The following is a 21216-nucleotide window of genomic DNA, read 5'->3' as shown; positions in this document are numbered from 1 at the left end:
TCAGTGTGATTTAATTACCCAGAAAAAATCAAATCACAAGTTTTTTTAAAACGAATCCCTAACCGCTGACTGTCAATAGTTATTCGTTACAGGTCTTCTTTCACGCATGATGTTCTATTGTTGCTTACACATTAAACTAAGGGTTTACCTTGATTTATTATTATTATTGTTAGGGAATAGAATACATTTATTCATATTTCATTGTAACAATTTTTCCATTTTCATTTAGAGCTTTCCATACTTTAGGTTATGCAAACATCCGGGATTCAGTCATTCATGTTTTAGTTACGCGCTGGCAAGGACTGCCACGGTGCCACCCGGCACAACGCAATTGTACATACGTGTTTTACTGAATATATTGTGAAGCCGTTGTAGCCGTCAACACTTCAAACCGTCCGTATCTAGGCCGTGGGTCGAACCAGCCCTCGGTCGAACGGCCACTTGTCGAAGGACGATAAATTTTGGAACAGAACTAAGCTATCTGAAACCTAACCTCAGATGCGGTGAACGTAAAATAACGTAATTTAACGATGCCCGGAAGTCAGATTCGATCCGCGGCCTGGTAGTGCACGGCAGATTCTATGCGAAGCCGGAGGAAGACAAAGCCGAGTGGTTCACGGCTGATTGGTGGATGTCCATTGTCCGGAGAGATCCAAGGCGTTCGATTCAGGACTTATTGGTGCAAAAAATTGGTGGTGCACGCACGGCTGCGCTCCCGCGCCCGCTGCTGATCGCTCCTGCGTCTGGCGTTAGCTTATGTCTAGGTAAGAGCTGCTGGTCGCTTACTATCGGCATTTTTTAAGATTTCCCTATGCTTTTTTACTATTTGTGAACGAGTTAAATGATGAACTTGCCTTTTCTATACCAGGGTACTTTCTATTCCCCCATAAACACGGTTTTTTCCTCCAATTTAAAGAAATATGTCGTCTTCAATTCTGCAAGTTATTTTAAATACATTCATGGCAAAGCCGGAGTAAGCCCGCCTATCTATAACTACATTTTCGAGTGACGGTGTATAATGCTTGACATTGACCATACGTAGGGCTAGGCACTGGTGCTATACGGATCTTATCAGTACCAACCATACAATTTATTACAATGAAATTTAGTTTAAGCTGTTAGATTTTAATTTCCATTCAAATTTGAAATCATGGTATAGAATGTAAATTTATGCCTTTGTTATGTGAAATTGTTCCAGGAACATGGATAGAATATTTTATAATGAAGGGATCATGAAACCCCGTCTATAGCTATCGCGAGCAGCGGAATAGCCCCTACGAAACTTAGATCCTGTTACATAAGGAATTCATATAAATAAGTGTATTTTTGTGTAAACGCACTAGTCATTGGTCGTCATCGTTCAAAATAACTACATGTACTATTTTTAGCAAGTAGAACTATACACTTCACCGCAATTTTTTGTACAAGTTCATGTGTGGCAAAGTTTCTCCATAGTTAGAGGGAAGAAGCTAAAAATTCTTAAATCTGAACACACTCTTTAACTCTCATTTCGTCAACATCGGCACCACTCATTTGCAAGCAAATTCCGTATTGTTTAAAATAATACATCTCCTACAGACATGAGTTTTAAAAATGTCGTTCATTAAAGTAATAAGAGGTTCCGTGATATCTTTGATATTTTGAATTGTTAGGTCCATCATTGGCAAGAAAATTTCCTCAAAAATTATTTAGAAATTCCAGTCTGAATTTCAGTGAAGGTAATCTTCTTCTTAAATGAAGCCATGATAATAGATTTTCCACTTCAGTTCGCAGCTAGCCAAGTTGATTCGTTACGATTTATCATAATATATTTCATCATCCTAAGATTTGTTTCAAATAGCTTTTTCATTTTCCAGTGTTGTTAAACCGTACTGAAAACGAACTTATTATTGGTTAGTTAAAATTCAACTTGCAGTTATCAACTCAATCCTGATAGCCTGTCATATTTAGAATGTAGAAATATTTCTTATTTGTCGGCATGAAGCTTGGCGCTCTACTTGTATATCCTGGACAAGGCTGGCGAGCAGGCTGTGAAGATGGTATCCTGGCTACCGCTGCTCTGCCTCACGGTCTGCGTCGTGGCCTACATCGGATACGCCTGCGTTGCCTGGTATTCTTTTAGGTAGGCTCACTAAACGGAAATTGACAGTACTTTACTACTAGTTAGAGAAAATCAATTTTAAGTTAAGTTATGTGCACATCTAAACTAATCGAATTTATATAGCTTCAGAAGAATATATACGCGAACTTTGATATTATCGCTGAATGAATAATTCGTTTTCAGTGTCATCTCACTGGGCCAATTCGTGTTGATGATTTGCCGTTGTGAAAATTCTTTGAGCTCCTGTAAAGACTTTATTGCACACATAGAACGTATGCATCACCAGTGCTATGGTCGAACCATATTTCAAATTCCAGCGATATAACTTACGATTTTCAGTTGCAGGTTTCCACCTTCACAAAAACTGAAATTTTAACATGGGAAATGTTTGTAATGAAGCCTCTATACTTCATTGGGGTTCGTTACGCGGATACTTTCAAACATCTGCGAACAAAGCTAATTTTTATTGAACTAGAACAGAACAAACAGTAAATTACACTGTGATATAAATGAGGATACTGGACAAGCTAGATGCCATGCCCAATAAAACAAGTTACAATGGGTGTAACGAGGTTGTGGCACTTCCCAGCTCCTAAGAGCCTACTGGGAACTATCCAGAGAAGATCTTGGATCGTTCGGTCCCGAAGACAGCCCGCTCCAGACCCGCAACCCAACATTGAAGATAAATACCTACATTCAAACAGACTACTTACTTTGGCACATACATAACTGAATAAACAAAGTGTTATCATTTTATATGCAAATAGTATGACACAAGAATAACAAATTTATTGTAACAATTAACTGGATCTAGTAAAGCAGCTCACCAATAGAGGCCGATTAAGTTCACTGGGAACACAGCAGAACAGTGGCGCATTCAGTCAACTAGGCCTAGAAATGGGTTGTTCACGGGAGGACTGCTTCGCAGCGACTGACCTAAGGCACAGTTTAGTATCTCGTGAGAATGATTACGAGTTGTTGCCATATAAGGTAAAACTTACAAACTTACAATGTTACCACCGTGGTTCAAGGAGAAGGCCGGTGCGATAACGATGCTCAGTGCAAATACCATGCACCAGTTGATGGTCATTTTGTTCAACCAACAAGAGGTGATATATCAATGGGATTTAATTTGACTGATTGAAAATATTTAGTATTAATTATTATTGCAAGTATTTAATTAACAATATGAGCTACTTAGCCAGACGGAGGAATCTAAACAAAACGCAGACTAATTTATATATTTTTTCTCCGACAAAAAGATTTGTCTTTAGCAGATTGTGATTATAAAAACTATTATCATAGTTTAATAATGTCATTAAGACTATCTTCACGTCCAGATCATAAACTATATTAAAATATTTGATATATTCACTATATTAATGTGACCCATTAAATGTGCACTTATTTCCAGGACTCACTTCAATCATACGGCTTATTTCTAGCGCTGGCTGCTCTCAACGTTGCTGCAGCAATACTGATCGCTATGTTCGTCAAGGAAACAAAAGGAAAAACACTGCAGGAAATATCAGAACTTTTCGAAGAGGAGCCAAAACTTATTGAATACGGAAGTATTGAATGTTGATTCGAATCTTCCTTTTCAAAAAGGTCCCGCGGGCAGCAATACTTGGACCTAGAAGTAATGGTTCTCAAATTTTAATTGCTTGTTATTTGGTTTGCCTTGGTTTACAAAAACGTGTCTTAGATATGAAGCTATCGTAGAGTGCAATGCTCTAATTCAAGTTGCTCTTTTTGAGACCACTTTAATAAATTAGGAAGTGACTACAATTTTCATTGCAATGTTATACGTTTTGCTTTAAATAAATATTTCTTCGCCTGTGACTGAGTTTCTGTTTAATATTGCCATAGAGCTATTCTCCCTCCATTGTTTATCGGAATCGTTAAAATGTTTCCGGATTAAATGTGAGTTTAGGGCCTGGTAAAGCCGCTGTTAAATCTACTGCGTTAATCCCACACAAATTAGCAAAGTATATCCTGATCGAAAATTTCGAACTAAATTTGTCTGCAAATCAGTCCGGCAATTGAATGGCCTGGAGTGACGCTTGTCTTGACCTTAGTCATTATAGAAGTCCAATGTATTCAGTCAAATGGAGTTCATAGAAAAATTTTTTTCTTGATTTCTGATCTGGAAAACATTCCAATAATTTTGTTTTTTTATCGTATTAGTCGAATTGATACAAAGCCAGAACCACAAAAACTCCCTGACAACTGGTGTCATGCATCCAGTTGCTCGATCTTCACAGTTGCTCCCTGTGCTTAGTTGCACCCTGTACTAGTGCTTAGCACTAGTATATCATTCACTTACTTTGTTGAGACATAAACCTTGTATGAATGAAGTTTTTTAATACGGCCGCCTCCTGTTTGAACTTTGTCGATGAGTTCGCGTAACACCAGATACACATGCAATTTCATTTTACTAATATAATTCACTAATTCGTTATTAGTAAATAATAATATAATAACAATAATCGCGGTTTCAGCGTTTAGTAGGCCGTAGGCCTGTCGCCGATTCTTGATATCGCAGAACTTTCACGGCATTTTGCGGTCTCGAACTCGCAACTCACTGCTACAATTCTCCTTTGCTTAACCGCCTTGCCTCCTTGCCGATTCTGACCAGAAACTGGCGCACAGAGCTGGGATCGAACCCGCTCCTCACTGCGTCAATCATGGTACTCTGAACTGTAACCACTGGACCACCCTACCACACCAATGGGCCACCCAGCCATTGGAATTTTGCCGCTGAAAAAAAGGAGGCGTTATAGTCTACCTCAGAAACTCCATCGCGGCAAAAATTGTATAGCTTTTGCCGGGTACGAAATGTACCGCTGGAATTTTGTAGTGGGTCGGTACCAGAACAAAATTTTTGGGTTGGCCTGACTCTGAATTAGGTGCCGCTTAAAATTCGGAGAGCACGTATCATCTTCTATTTGTCTGCCTCTGCTAAGGGTTTGAAGAGCAGCCTCTGGTCAGTTTGCAAGCTAGATATGACTCAGCTCGGCCAACCTATGTCACACTCTCAGACGACTATAAATTCCTACAAAAAATTCTGACCTTAGGAAGATTACGATCGAGTGGCCAAGTATACTCAGAATTACTTTGCGCAGAAAGAAGCGACAATTCGGCCGAAGCCTAGGCGCTCCCCAAATTTAGTGAACGGGTTAGTGGTTTGTGACAAGTTTTGAATTGCCCTCGAGAAAATCGCCTCTCGCGTACCTCTTGTACAAGTTTTATGGCACTTGCACCTCAGGTTGGGAACCACTGCCGTGAATGTAGACATTGAATGTGCTGTTTCAGGCGGTGGCTCTCTCTCAGATGAAAACAACGGGTGATTTTTAGGTGTGTGATTCAAGGCAGGGGTCGGCCTGTTCGATAAGCCATTCGAGTATCGAGGCATGGCGACGGAGAGCTTTTTCACGCTAAAATTACATAGGTGTAGTTAGCGTTCAGAGGAAGCAGCGCTAAGTGTATTGAAGGACGTAATACCCATAGTTAGATCAATTGGGAATTTTTGGGTTATAATTGGGCTTGGTGAATGTAATATCACTAAAACAAGGGTTTTTGAGAAGCAACTTTTATATCGACCAGTAATGAATAAGCAGTCCCACTCCGTGACGTTTGATGTAAATAAGAAAGTATCCCGACTCAGAACTTAAAAGAGTGATTATGAGGATTCGCAGACGACCAAGACTGCGAGAGGCTACAGAAAGACTTGTAAACAATAACTATTGGGACCTAGTAAATAAAATGCGATTAAACGGCACCAAGTTCGAAGTGATGAGATAAAGAGTCGGCACAGTTACAGGGAAGCTGCATCGCTACTTAGAATCAGAGGGTGCATAAATTGAGGTGAAGCAACTAGTTCGAGAACTCGGAGTGTTGCTGAGTAACGAAGCAACGTTCGTTGACCACATTGAGGAAATAGTTGCATGAGGCAGACAACGGATGGGATGGATTTGGCGGACATTCCGAACGAGAGAAGCAGCGCCAATGATTACGCTAGGGCCCCCATGCTCCCCAACCTTGAGTACGGCTGCCAGCTTCGGGTGCCGCTCAAAGCAGGCGCAGTGCGGAAACTAGAGTCAGTCCAGCGGACATTCAAGTCCAGGATCAGCGGTATGAGGGAACTGGAGCTGAACTACTGGATTAGGTTGAAACACCTGAAACTGTACTCACTAGAGAGGAAAAGAGAGAGGTATATCTGAGATATATATACTGTACACTTGGAAGATAATAACCGGACTGGCTCCCAACTTTGAAAGTGACACATCCAAAATAGTGACATATTACGACGAAAGTAGAGGGAGATTCCTAAGTAAGTAGTAGGGGATTGTAGGGAGAATACTGTACAGGATTCTGTTAACCCACCGGACAATCCCCTACTACTTAATTAGGAATCTCCCTCTACTTTCGTTGTAATATGTTTGTTTCGTTGTAATATATGTTACTATGTCCTCCATTTAACAACCGAACTGCGGCCAGAATTTACACTCTTCATAAGGTATCACTGTCCGTAGCAGGAACGATACTGTCCAATGCTTGGTGGTGCCTAAGGTGCTGAGAGGAGGCGAGTTCACCCTTGCGATATTCAAGAGGATGTAGCGGATCTCGCTACATTGCTACTTTTATATTTAGGAAAATATTTCAGAGAGAAGTCATGCTATCGAACCCGCTTGCGTTAGGCAACATTCATTATTATTATTATTTAGCCGAAATTATTGGTGATAATGTTACTGATGGTGCACCTGAGGAAAAGACGGCAAGCAGCTCGATAACGGTGGCCGTAAGCAACAAAAGAGGTGTTCGTACTTCGTGAGTTTTGATGTAAACGGAGAAATTACGCTATAAAAATTACGTTAAAATGATGATTTATCAGCTCAAATCAGTATTAAATAAATATTAATGATAAGAGACGAAGAAAATATTTGATCTTGATTTGGTTTTGAGTATCTCAGTAAAGGAGCCGTAAAGATTCTTCTTTACCTCATATCTGTCGGTTATTTGAAATGTGAGTTTTTTTTCCCATCGGACATGTTCCTTTTATGTTCTACAGCCCCAACCATCAGAGTTCCTGGTTGATACTGTATTTAGAAATTCAAATTAAGTGGTTCATCAATTGTTAGGGTGATATATTAGTTGTAATATTTAATATAGGCAATAAACTGGACAATAACATAAAGAATTAAAACATTAAGACATTCATTTATTAATGGGCTATATACAAAATGCTCAAACTGTGAGAAAAAAATTAATATCCATGTAAAATATCAGTTCCACCAATAAGATTATATTAACTTGGCTGGTCAGGCTTACGTCACAGGAAACCACCATGAGTCCCCTAACTTGGGAGCTAATCATTTCTTTGATTACAGTCACTCATAAATTAAGCGTTTTATTTTACTAACATGGTTGGTCGACTAAATACGAGTAGTCACGATAGTCGTTGTAAACTAACTACCCTTAAACTACTATAGTGCTTGGACCTAAACGAGGTCCAACGAGTACTTGGATGCAAAATCTATGAAGCTGTTGATTGTTGCCCTAGTGAGCGAGTTTATGATCGAAAAGTCAGATCAAGATGTGACTTTTTCTAGGATTCTAAGATGCTGGTATGTGTTTACGCAAGACCTGCCATAGAATTTTCGCAAGTAAATTGACTGGAATCCGGCGATATTGTTTATTTTTGTTCACTCGACGCTTTAGTTAATCATCTATTGACTGGATCGATCGATAAATTAATTTGCTGAGTGTGAACTACTCTCATTCTGCATTACCGGACGTAACAATGTTATTAAAATATCATTTGAAAAATCACTATGAATTTTTCAAGTTATTCTGATTTTCCAAATGAAGGGTCGCCTGCCGAAGCCCACCACTGCCCTGGATGTAATGGACCATCCTGATTCCTTCCTTCCGTAGCCTTCAACACTTCTGGACAATCATATCTAGGCCGAGCGTCGAACCAGCCCTCGGTCGAACGGCCTATCGTCGAAGGACGATAAATTTTGGAACAGGACAATGCTATCTGAATCGTAACCTCAAATGCGGCGAACGCAAAATTACGTAATTTAACGATGCCCAGAAGTCATATTCGATCCGCGGTCTGGTGGTGACTGGTGCACGGCAGGTTTTATGCAATGCCGAATGAGGACAAAGCCGAGTGGTTCACAGCTGATTGGTAGATGTCCGGAGAGATCCAAGGCGTTCGATTCAGGGCTTGTTGGTGCACAAAATTTGTGGTGCACGGCTGCGCTCCTCAAATGAGTTGCCACCTTCTATTTTTATAATCATTTTCAGACACTACGTATCGGGTCAAGTTTTTGTCGTTTAGTCCGGTTCCGTTCTCCGGTGCGGATCTCAGTTTTTGTTACTGTGTTCTAATAATGTAATATCAGCTGATTAGTTGTGACGCGTGACTTCGAGCGGGGTGAGCGTGCTCGGCGCTTGGGTGTTTCTCAATTTTATTCGTCAACCTCATTTTGTTGACTGTTATTAATTCGCGTTATGTGCAGTGTTTTTGATGGAGATGGAATACAAGAACTGGCTGCAGTTACTACTGAGATTTTGTTGGGGTAAGGCAAGCAACTAACTTGCTAAGCGTACATCTATTGTTAATTGTTACACAATCCCGACCGACAATGTACAGTGATTAGGACAGTGACTGTGCAGTCTGTGCTGAGGACTTTTTCATATTAATTTGTCAATTTGATTGATTTGNTTGACAGTATCTCTGATGCAAGAAATACTGGCTAAATACATTTTAATTTAGAAATTAAGGTCAATCAAAAATTCGAAATTTCTGCTGTCAGGGCTATGTTGGTTCTTGCGAACCGATTGTTGCATCCAGTCGCTTATATTGAAAATAAAATGATTTAAGCAAGTATTTCTTGCATCAGAGATAATTCAAAGTTTGCTAATGTTAACAGCATTATAATACATGCAGTAACGTACATTTTTTTATAGATATTAAAAATTTAGGCTCTATGACTTGTATACTATGTCTATTACAGTCTATAGGATTTTGAATCGATGCATGCATTCAAATTCAAATTAGGTCCACCCACGCCCCACGGCCAGTGTAGCTGTCAGCTCACCTTCTTCAGAAGTGTGAAAGCTTTTGCCGGTGAAGGTGTGTTTTACAATCAGTCCATAAAGAAGTGTTGATCGGTTCAAAATGACATAAGAACAGGTTCTTTTGAATAACCTATGGATTGGCACCATGCCCGGCGATGCATCTTAAAATTACCCGGCGACCCTTAGGGCTTGAAAACCCATATATTGGCGACACTGCATCCACCCTCTGCACCCTGGACTCTGTGTGGATAATCAGGCAAGACAGGCTTCATTTGTAAAGTGCATGTGTCAATATTGATCATTTGGAATTGGCCAAATCAATTATCATCAGGACAGGCATAGCTCAGAGTTTTACTTTCAATTTTTATTAGGCATATTGGAAACTTTCTTCCTTGATCACTTGATGTACCGGTACATGCCAAAATAAATCTCTGCACAGAAAAAATCAGTGTACCTAAATCACCGTGTGGTACACCTCACGTTTCTGACACAGTAACACAGGCTTGTAGTTTGATATAAATAAACAATTAGCCTATAAATATCATATTTACCCTACCAGTATATTTTTATATACCTACCTATAATTGAAATTTTTATCCAATATCTTATATACTGTATTTCGGTATTTCCTTTCAATTTTTAAGTATGATAAACTTTTTCTCAAATAAATTAGTTTGTCCACATCAATTCAGAAATTCCTATTATATAAATTATGTAGCTGAAAAATTGCTACAAAAAACAGGTTTTTAAAATATATAAAAATAGTTGAAATGTTATGCAGAATTTTCCTAAAAATCTTCCTCTTTAGTTTCAGTTTGAGAGAAAACTGTTCTCAAACTAAAGAGGAAGATTGGCCAGAATAAACCTGGGCTGTGAATTCAAACAAAATGCTGGTAGCTAAGCCTGGCCAATTGTACTGTTTATATGGCCTTTTACTTTTGGCAATTTATTTGGTGAAAAATATGAAAAACTGCCAATTTAGTATTTTTACCTATGAATTTTAAAATTACTAGTTAAATCATCAAATGATCATTTTTACCTACAATTTTAGGAAAATTCTGCATAACATTTCAATTCTTTTTATATACCATCCAACGGGGTAAAAAGGGACGGTTTTGAGCATTTTTTGTTAACAACTTCTTACCATGAAACATTTCAGAAAAAGGTTTAGGCTCATTTTATAGCTCTTTGCAAGGGTTATCGAATGGCATCTTCAAAAAAATTCCATATGCTATTTGTAAGCTGCTAGACGCAATATAAAAGGCTCTTGAATTAATCTGAAGATAAGGTAAAAAGGGACACTTGAAATAAAACTCAACTTTAAATATTTGAAGCATGCAGAGTGTACTCATCTATTACTAACAGTAGGTACTCTAAAGTCCTCTTCTTCCTTTGTAGATGATGTAAATGTAGAATAGATGAAATTTTCTGTGATTTTTACTTGGTTTTTCTTCATTGATATAATATTACCTCTTTCATACATTACTGTAGGTACTATTAATGTGATATTTCTGTATCCATGGACATGCCATTGAGCATTGTCAATGACCTTGTCCACTGCAAGCTTCATATCAGCAGCCATGTAGCATTTCTTCTGTAGGTATCTGTAAGCTTACAGGATGGTTTGTAATTTTGCACAATTTAATCGAGTCTAGTGATTTCACAATAACAAAAAAGATTGTGAAAAACATACCTGAAACAGAAAATAATGTTTTAGTGACAACCATCATATGTTTTGAAGAAATAAATTATAAATCATAGTTTAGGTCAATTAATTTTCATTCTATGATGCCCGGTGCACAATTCTATATATAGCTTGCAGTGGACAAGGTTGTTGTAAATGCTCAATGGCATGTTCATGGATACGGTAATATCACATCAATAATACGATAATTGCACATCAATAATACGGTAATTAATGTATATGGCAATATCATATCAATAAAGGAAAAACAAGTAAAAATCACAGAAAATGTCATTTATTCTACCTCTACATGATCTACAATGAAAAAGGCGGACTTCAGAGTACTGTTAGTAATGGATGAGTACGCTCTGCATGCTTCAAGTGTTTTAAAATGAAGTTTCATTCCCAGTGTCCCAAGTAGCCCCGTTCGACGGGGCTACTCGGGACACTCTTTTTTTGCTTCTGGCACCTTACGAATAGCATATGAAATTTTTTTGAAGATGCCATTCGATAGCCCTCGCAAAGAGCTATAAAATGAGCCTAAACTTGTTTGTGAAATGTTTCATCGTAAGAAGTTATTAACAAAAAACGCTCAAAACCGTCCCGAGTAGCCCCGGTTGACGATAATAGGAATTTCTGAATTGATGCAGACAAACTAATTTGTTTGAGAAAAAGTTTATCTCACTTGAAAATTGAAAGTAAATATATAAGAAATTAGAAATTTCAATTATATGTCAAAAATATAAATATGATATTCATAATTGTTTATTTATATCAAACTACACGCCTGTGTCAGGAACGTGAGGTGTACCGCACGGAGATTTACAGATTTTTTCTGTGCGGAGATTTATTTTGGCATGTACATGAAGGAAGAAAGTTTCCAATGTGCTTATTAAAAATTGAAAGTACAACTCTGAGCAATGCCTGATAATGATTGATTTGGCCAATAACAAATGATCAATATTGACACATGCACTTTACAAACAATGCCTGATTATTGACACGGACACATACTTTTATGATGAATGTGACCGTTGCCCAATGATTGACAGTTTGACACTGATGCATGCACTTTACACTCAAAGTGGTCAATGCCTGATGATTGACACAGATGCACATGCTTTAAAAACAATGTAGCCGATGCCTGATGGTCAACACTAGTGCAAATGCTTTACGATTGATGAGGCCAATTCCTGATGATTGACACTGACACATGTGTTTTACAATCGATGTGGCCAATGCCTGATGTTCAACACCTAAGCATGCGCAAGAGTGAAAGCCTAGAAATCTTATGCAATTGAAAGAAATGTACAAGGAAGAGTAGGCTAAAATTCCTATTAGCATATGTGTAAATCTTGTGAACAAGGATTCTAATTGGTTTAGAAGCAGTTTAGTCTGGTAAAGGTAACATGATGGTATTGAGTACAGTAAATTTGTGTTTGATACATTTTGAACCTTGACTTTTAGAAAATTGTAATTATCAAGTCAGTATTTGACAATATTGTTTTTTGATATGATATATGTATTTACCAATTGTATGTTTTTGATTAGTAGTTTTGATTAGTAATTAAAAAACTGTATGTTTTTGATTAGTACCATTTCTCTATTACAATTACATTTTCAGGTCAAATTCTGTTTGCCGAAAGTGTCATTTGCAGCCGGTAGAGGTCATTCTCCACAAAACTGATCCATATTGCAAGTGAGTCATTAGATGTAAAGGTACATATATTTGTAGTCTATTATGATTGTATCAAGTTGCCACAAGAACAAATCAATGCCTACTACATAAAAAATGCTTGTCAGGTAAAATTTACCTCCTAATTGAAACCAAAATGAAAGCCTGAATACTATATTTTGAAAAAGCTCATTCGCATTGTTTCAATCATATATAAGTTTTTTCTTGTAAATTTGATTACAATAAAGTTAATTACAGAAAGCAATTGGTTCTCTCTTTGGTTTAGTGTTTGTCTATTATGTATAGTACCCTCAAGCGGGGTAATAAGGGACGGGTGGGGTAAATTGGGTCAATTGTCCCACATTTTGTAGAAACAATGTAGCAGCTAAAGTAATCAAAATATTGCAAAACAAAAAAATAGTGGCGTAAAGTTCAACATTTTTATTATCTATGTAGCATAAGTTTAGAAATCATACATTTACTACCTCTACAAAATCCCTGAAAAAAAATGTGAGAAGTGAGATTTTGGAAACGTACCTCTGCTAAGGCCTGTAGCAAAAAAAATACATTTGTCGTATCAAAAAAATGTTTTCCTTGTAAAATTTGCACACAGGTGTTGGCTTGAAAACGTGATTGACAGAATTTGCATATCTCATTTCATAAAATAATGACAGCCATTTCCGCAGTATGGGGTAATAAGGGACACCTCTAAAAATGCATTTACAGTAGAACCTCAATTACCAAGAGCTGCAGTTAATGAAATAATATGCATTTAAAATTACTTTTTAAAGACAAAATTTCCAAAGAATCCAGTGTCTCTGATGTTACCCATGTACAATGAATTTCTTATTTATTACCATAAATTAAAAATAATTAATTTTTAAAATTTGAAAATTTGTTCAAATTTTTCAAAATCATTCATTCTGTCACTTGATTCATGCATTGTCTCCAACTTTACACAATTGTGAGGGAAAATTCCAGTTCAATTGGACATGTAGAAGTGTGTTAAATAATTATAAGATATGTACCTAATAGTGGACAAAATTATTTTTTTCAATTTTCCTTGTTATCAAAAATTAAATTAATTGTACAGGTAGAAGTGTAATAAATAATTATAAGATAATAAGATAGGTATGTAGTGGACAAAATGATTTTTTTCAATTTTTACTATCAAAAATAAAATTGATTGTACAGGTAGATGTGTGTTGAATATTTATTAAAAGATTTGTAGGAGACAGACAAACAAACGAACAAACAAGAAGTGAAGTTAACCCATTAATGACGAGAATTATTTACTGAATTTTTTTTTGGTTCGTTGTGAGAATATTATCATTTGTGATGGTAATAAACAAAAAATATACTCATATATTTATTTTTCGTTGTATGTGAAAAATTATAGCTTGGTTCCATATGGAACCGCTCGGCATTAACGTAACGTTTCTTCAAACAACACTTTTTCCGATAGTAAATCAAGCAAGGTTATGCATAATGGATAATACGTATTCATAATGGACAATACTGATGATAAATCAATCATGGCAGAATACAATCTAATTTTTAGCATAGAATTCTTCCATTCATTCAAAATGAACAGGAAGGTTTCCCATTTTACGAATGTTTGTGGGTGCGTTCTCAACATTGTTTACGAAGCACTGCATTTGCAGTGCTTCTGATGTCTCTTTGCTGGCCAATGTTGTTGATTGTTGTATTGCACTTCATCAAGGATCGAAGTAGAAGGGTGCACTATAGACCCTGATTGTTTAATATAGGGTCTCCTGCATTATTGCATTTCCTAACCAATCTTTTTGAAAATTTATTGCACTAGCCATTCTTTTTTTTTCAAATGTTTTTTGAGAAGCCAAATGAGACCAGAATGGATATCATATATAATATGTTGGCTTGGGACCAATTGTATCATGTTTATGGGACCAATCCATGTTCCAGCCCATGAATAAGTTTCTTTTTCTATTAGATCCTTTGATAGGCTTCAATTGCAGGAAAATCATCTGATTTATCTGCTGCCCAAAGTTTATAACTAAATCTCGCGGGCTAGCCTCGTATATGTCGTAGTATATGGCCACAGTTGACTTTCTTCTCTATCGAAAGTCATTGTTTTCACATTTGGTGATTACTGTTGCTGCAATGACTATTCTCGATAGGCGAGCAGAATTGCTAGTGGCTGCGTCATCTGAGTTATCTGAATCGCAGTATGTTTCGTTTGTTGCTGCTTCTGTGAAAGGTTCAGTAGCAAATATTTGATCTTCATGTTATTCTTCTCTCGAAATCTCAATTATTTCATGTGTTGATCTGCCAAAATACAATTAGAAAAAAAGTGACTCGGGATGAACAATCGTATAGTGTTCAACGTACCTACTTCCAAATATTTCAACTTTCGGGATATATATTCCTAACAGCTCTAAAGATAATAGTTCACTAACAAATAACAGAAAGACAGTTGATCTAAGATCTAAATAAATAATTTCTAAGTACAAACAAGTTTTTGAAATACAATGCGCAACTATATCGCAAAAAAATCTACTGGGAAAGTGAGATGACCGGAATGCTTACACTACTGCCGAGCGGTTCCATTTGGAACCAGACAAAATATTTCATGATCTAAAAGACTTTTAGAAACATTATATCACGTAATACCATATACAGAATCAAAAGTACTCTCTTTATCGATAAAATTCTGCATCTAACTGTTAAATAATATATTTTTAGAACGAACTACTTACATTTCTCTGCAAAGATGTCAAGCCCTCCTGTCTGACACCCGGTACTTACAATCTTTTAATGTTAACTGAGTAGGGAGTAGTTGGTGCAGCAGAACCAAACGTTGCCGGAACACGTACAAGATGTGTATCACACCTACGCATCCGCTAGTATATTGATTTGACCATACAATTTTATTATGAATCCATTTTTTTCCTCTGGTTCCAAATGGAACCGCTCGGCATTAATGGGTTAATGAGAAGTGTTGTCAAATCTATTAACAACAAAAATTAGCAAAAAAAAAATAGCATACCTTGCTCAGCGAAAAAAATTTCACATAATGAAAAATTGACGCATCATCAGTCATCACAAAATTGTGCATAGGATGTCATGGATATAATTGTTCACCAGGCAACATATAGTGAAAACTAATTAACCTAATGTATGATTTATTCCTCCAAAAAATATGCTGGTTGTCACTAGAGTAGTATTCCTTTCTGTCTTGGGTAGGTATGTTTTTATGATCTTTATTTTTTGTTATAGTAAATTCACTTAACCCAATTAAAATGGTGTGAAATTACAAGCCTTCCTGTAAGCTTACAGATACAGAAAAGTGCTATATGGCTGCTGATATGAAGCTTGCAGTGAACAAGGTTGTTGTAAATGCTCAATGGCATGTTCATGGATATGGTAATATCACATCAATAATACTACAGTAATGTATGAATATGTTAATATAGGTATCAATAAAGGAAAAACAAGTAAAAATCCCAAAAAATGTCATTTATTCTACATCTACATCATCTACAAATGAAAAGGAAGACTTCAGATCACTGTTAGTGATGAATAAGAAGACTCTGCATGCTTCAAACATTTTAAAATAAAGTTTTATATCAAGTGTCCCGGATTACCCAATTCCTAGTGGTAATTTGGGACGCTTTTATTTTGCGTCTGGCACCTTACATATGGCATATAAAATTTTTTTGAAGATGCCATATGATAGCCCCCGCAAAGAGCTATAAAATGAGTTAAACTTTTTCATGAAATAATTCATGCTAAAAAGTTATTAACAATAAACGCCCAAAACCATCCCTTATTACCACGTTTGATGGTACAGTATGTCTTTGCAGCTCAGTTTGAAATTATATTTCATTATTAATTATTGAGGTTGAAGTAAACTTGAAAACTCTAATGGTGAAATTTTCAGTACTAAAGCTTAAACTACCGGTAGTTTTAATCATTTTTTTTTCTTCAGAAAATGTTTCTTAGCATTTGCAACCCACAAATTCCGATCTTGCATTGGCAAGCACAAACTCCTCCCTGCTGGATGTCCCATGGTGGTTGGGGTCAGTGGGGGACCTTCTTCCTCTGCTCTTCTCCACTTCATTCATCAGGGCATAACTCTGACGAGCTTAAAAAAGTTGCGAATTGATCCCATTTTCCTTCACATTGATGGTGAGTGGCTATCTATTTGTAAGTTTAGATATAATTTTACTGTAAACTTTGTTCCTGTAAAGCATACATATTATTCAAGATTTCTGATGATAGATTAATGCAAAATGAATTTTTCTGTTGCATTAGAGAGGAATTTTGGCATGCACAGTGGAATCTGTTGAATCTTTTTTTATATTTTGAAAAGCCTATTTCTTGGGACAAGGTTTTGCATGTTCATGATGTCTCTTTCAGAACATTGTTCTCCTTTTTCAATGCATGAGGCTGATGGTATTGATGTGGCTGAGAGAGCCTGTCGAGCTGTTACCAAGCTGGGACTCAAGTGTTATTACACAACACTAGAGACTATCCTTGCAGAGAAACCTGTTACACCCCTACCATTCCTTCAGGTCAGCCAAAAAAATCATATTGGTTGTTAATTTTATCCATTGATATAGAACACTGCAAATTTTTAGCCATTTACATTATCTACAAAGGTTTCTGTAAATTCTATTTACTGAACTTAAACTTTGATATTACCTATATGTAGAAGGCTCTATAGGTATTTTCATTGTCTCACATTGAAGGTACAAAGGTCAGAAATTTGTAACACCCACTAGATACTGCTTGGTCATGCAGCAATAACACTTGAAAGTGATTTGTATAACTTCTTTGATATTTTAAGCAACTTCTGTAAAAGCATCAGTATTTCTTTGTTAAGTGACTTGTGGAGCTGCTTCAATATTTATTTGTTCAGGGCAGCAGCTGTGCACAGCTTCGTGACCGTCTTACAACACCTTTACTGCGGACCAAGATGCAGTGTTTATTGCAGTCCTGTGGATCATTGACGGCTCAGGAGGTTGAGAAATATTCTAATAGGTGCTAATAGATGGTGTCAAAGCTGAATTTTTTGTTAAGTGTGATGAATATAGTATTGCCAAAACACTTTATAGGTACATACATCCATGGTTTTGTTTGAAATTTGAACTTGGGTAGGTTCTTAAAATTTTTGTAGGTACTTAATTTTTGATAAATAGATACAAAATGAATACCTACTGTTCATATTTATGGTAGGTATTTCCCATGTTATTGATTCAAATTATGTAATGCTAATGTTCTATTATTGTTTTTTCCCACCTGTATATATGTTGAAAATTCTAGATTTTAAATGCATTCTGAAGATGGCAAATGTAGGTAGATTTTAATCATATTTGATCTTCCAAACCTTAAATATCCAAGACCTTTCTTTTATCACAATACCTTTTGGATTTTTCTGGAAAAGTAATTTGCAGTTTCATCTCTGCTTTCTGTCTCATTTTATTTTTGCAGGTCTTTACACTGAACGTTCGCGTTTTTACTGGTATATAGCATGATCTCAAAATTTCTCGGTTGAGAAAATGATTGGCTTCATAGTGAAATTCCATCATTAGTGGAAATACCGTATGTAGAATAGGTAACTCCCACATGACCATAAGCCGGATGTTGTGCACAGAGTGTGTGGCAGACTCTGCTGCAGCGCTGCCTGGTATCAGCATGTGCTAGTCTCGATCATTCGCGCCTCATGCTCGGCACCAGCGCCAGTGCCATCGCTGCCACCATACTCTCGTTCATGGCTCAAGGCAGAGGCGCTTACATCCCACAGCATGTGGTCAGTGGTACAAGCTTTATAACAAACTTGTTTTAGTTTCTATAGGTAAACTTTTGAAAAATTAGATGTTTCACAGAATAGGTATCTACTTGCAAAGTTACAAGAAATACATAAAATAATTCCAAGAAAACTTGTTCAGTAGCTTGACATATCGTAATGATGCATTAATGCTATTTATGACTCCTAAATTTTTAAATTCTGGTCCTTGGCATCCTGTAATTATTAAAAATATTTCTATTAATATGTTCAGTCTTTCTGCACTGTGGACCGAGTGATGGGAGTGCATGTGTACCGACCTTTGCGGGAGCTTATGGCGGATGAGCTGATGCATTACAACAGACTCATGGACATAACCTTCGAGGACCCACCACAACATGTGAGTTCTTTCCTAACAAGTAACAATTGTGTCTTTGCTTCTATGTTCATATGACTTGACTGCTGGGTCCTAGAGTTCTTCAGAACCAAACAAAAAATTTGTTCTTGCTTCCTTGTTAATTTAGCCCAACGACTGCAAGGCAATGTGCACTTCTTAGATTCAAATCCTAATCCAGTTTTTGGTGCTGTGTCTTTGTAGCTCAAAGACCGCAGAAGGATGTGAGTTACTTAGAACAAAAAATAAATTTCGTCTTCAATAATAAATATCCCGATTTATTGATTGTCAAACTGAACTGTGAGAGGTGCAGCAGTCACTGAAGTGAAGCACCCGGTAGGAAGCCTGTTATGACAACCTGGTAGTAGTTTGTGATAACTCTTATTGTAATCATGCAGTGGATCCCTGATGTCGGCAGAAACACTGTCATATGCTGAATAACAGTACCTTAACATAGATTAAGCCGTCTGGAAGAAACGCAATAAAAACACTACAAGTATCCTTCATGAAAAAACGTTTACTACGGGTCATTTTGAATTACCAATTTCCTTATCGCTCATATTCTGCTATTATATGTGAAATTATTCAGTTGAAGCAGCACATAATGTTTCTGTTATTTCTTTCAGGAGTGGTTATATTCACGCTGTAATTAATATAGCTATATGTTTATTTTAATGATAAATGAGGTTTTTATGCCAAATTTATTTGGAATTGATTTCCTTAACTGTCTGCTGCCAGCTATGCACTGGCCAGCAGTCCAGCTGTTTGTACACTGGAGAATAGTACAATATCTTTATTCGCTTTTGATATACGTACTACTTCAATTTAGTCCCTTCTCTTCAGCCGTCCTGGAAGCTCCTCGTCTACTCAGCTGCTTAATTTTTACACCCTGAAGATGATCGATGGTGTGCGAAATGCGTCGCCTTGTTTATCATCCATTCATTTGGAGACATTTCATGACTCGTTGACCCAACTAATGTACCAACTATTAGACAGCTGGAGAAACTAAACTCCAAGGAAGCTAAGATTAAAAACGGCACTTTTTTTAATCAGAATTGTCTTAATGAAAGGCTTCACCCAACATATACGGATTGTATACTTATGATTATTTGATTCATTCGTTCAACACATGCCCAAAACGTTCATTTGATTTATGATAGATTTTGCTCTACAGCTTTCCAGTCATATGATCTGTCAAACTGAAATTTAAGCTATTGTAAAAATGTGCTTCAGAACGGTACGGTGAACGGCTGCACACACAACTTCCTGGGGCGCTTGCAGTCAGAGTTTCCGAGCACCGTACCGACGGTGTTCCGCACTGGCGACAAGCTGCTCGCTTACGACATCAAAGCATCCACAGCTTCCAGCACATTGTCCATCAATAGCTCCGGTATACCTTCCAATGGTGATGGTGTGGAGCCAGCTGTTGCAGAAGGTGCTGAGCCAGCTGCTGCTGAAGGGAGCGAGCCAGCTGGTACCGAGCCAGCTGCTGCTGAAGTTACCGAGACAGTTGCTACTGAAGGTACCGAGCCAGCTGCTGCTGAAGTTACCGAGACAGTTGCTACTGAAGGTACCGAGCCAGCTGCTGCTGATGAAGGTGCTGAGTTGTGTGGTTTTTGCTTCTGTACCTTGGATACCACTCAGCCTGAAGCCTCTGCCTTGTCAGCGACTGTTGTTTCCACACGTTTGTCCAGGGCTCGTGCCTACGGTGATATTGACTCGGACATGCGGGCAGCTTCTACAGAATTAAGCCTTGAAAACAACGTAAAATCAAAGCCTTCAGGAACTGTATCGCTCGAAGACTCTGATCAAACATCTGTGTCTGTAGTTGGTCTTGATTCTGCCTCACATGATGGATATACTGTCATCATCTCTAAAGCAGATCTGGACTCTGTTTTGTGCTACGGCTGTCGAATCGCACTGAATTCTGTGGTGAGTCCATATAAAGGTCAATATCTATCCATTAAAATTCATGCTAAAACCATTTCAAGATATATGTATGGTTTGGAATTGAGCTAATAGCGTTACTAAATGTATATGTGCATTTCCTCGTGAGAATTATTGCATAAACGTTCGACTTATTTTGGATTGTTTTGCAGACTGACGCCACGTTGCTGCCAATTGATCTACAGAAAAGAGCCACCGCCGCTTCTTCTGTGAGAAGGGCTCAGCGAGGGATGAATGTCGACCAGCATACCTCAGTACACAATGAGTGAAGAACTTTTTAATTTATCCTTTTTATAAAATTTTTAGCCGCGAATTGAGTATGATTAGACTGACAGTGTCTTCGTGAATATCTCTCATAGTTGCTTGTTAGCCATTTTTTTTTGTCTGCTCATTCGTGGAGGAATGGCATCATTATGGCTGAAAATTAATTTTAATGAACTTTGTTATTAAATCTCTATCGAGGGACTCCTACACATTTTCGTTTCACTAGGCGACACTCATTGAAATATTATGTTCCTAATATATTTGTATTTAGTTTCAGAAGTAACGAACA

The 21216-nt window shown here is 37.3% G+C and overlaps 1 protein-coding gene across 3 annotated transcripts; it reads left to right on the top strand.

Annotated features, from left to right (window-relative positions):
* The first annotated feature begins 8471 nt into the window (after positions 1–8471).
* Positions 8472–20933, top strand: LOC108673701 (cytoplasmic tRNA 2-thiolation protein 2). 3 transcript variants are annotated; one of them, XM_018161577.2, is made up of 10 exons: positions 8472–8691; positions 12502–12576; positions 16523–16722; positions 16954–17108; positions 17456–17557; positions 18191–18346; positions 18597–18722; positions 19950–20190; positions 20239–20648; positions 20816–20933. In XM_018161577.2, exons 1-10 carry the CDS (start codon positions 8624–8626, stop codon positions 20930–20932), a joined length of 1650 nt encoding a protein of 549 aa, XP_018017066.1. In that variant the 5' UTR covers positions 8472–8623; the 3' UTR covers position 20933. The 3 variants fall into 3 exon arrangements, with proteins under 3 accessions (XP_018017066.1, XP_018017057.1, XP_047737233.1); XM_018161568.2 differs by having other exon boundaries at positions 19950–20648; XM_047881277.1 differs by lacking the exons at positions 8472–8691; positions 12502–12576 and having other exon boundaries at positions 16665–16722; positions 16983–17108; positions 19950–20648.
* The last annotated feature ends 283 nt before the right edge of the window (positions 20934–21216 follow it).

Source organism: Hyalella azteca, unplaced genomic scaffold, assembly GCF_000764305.2.
Source record: "Hyalella azteca isolate HAZT.00-mixed unplaced genomic scaffold, Hazt_2.0.2 contig7536, whole genome shotgun sequence".
NCBI lineage: Eukaryota > Metazoa > Arthropoda > Malacostraca > Amphipoda > Hyalellidae > Hyalella > Hyalella azteca.
Note: the sequence above shows the minus strand (reverse complement) of the source record. Positions and strands in the feature narration are given on the sequence as shown.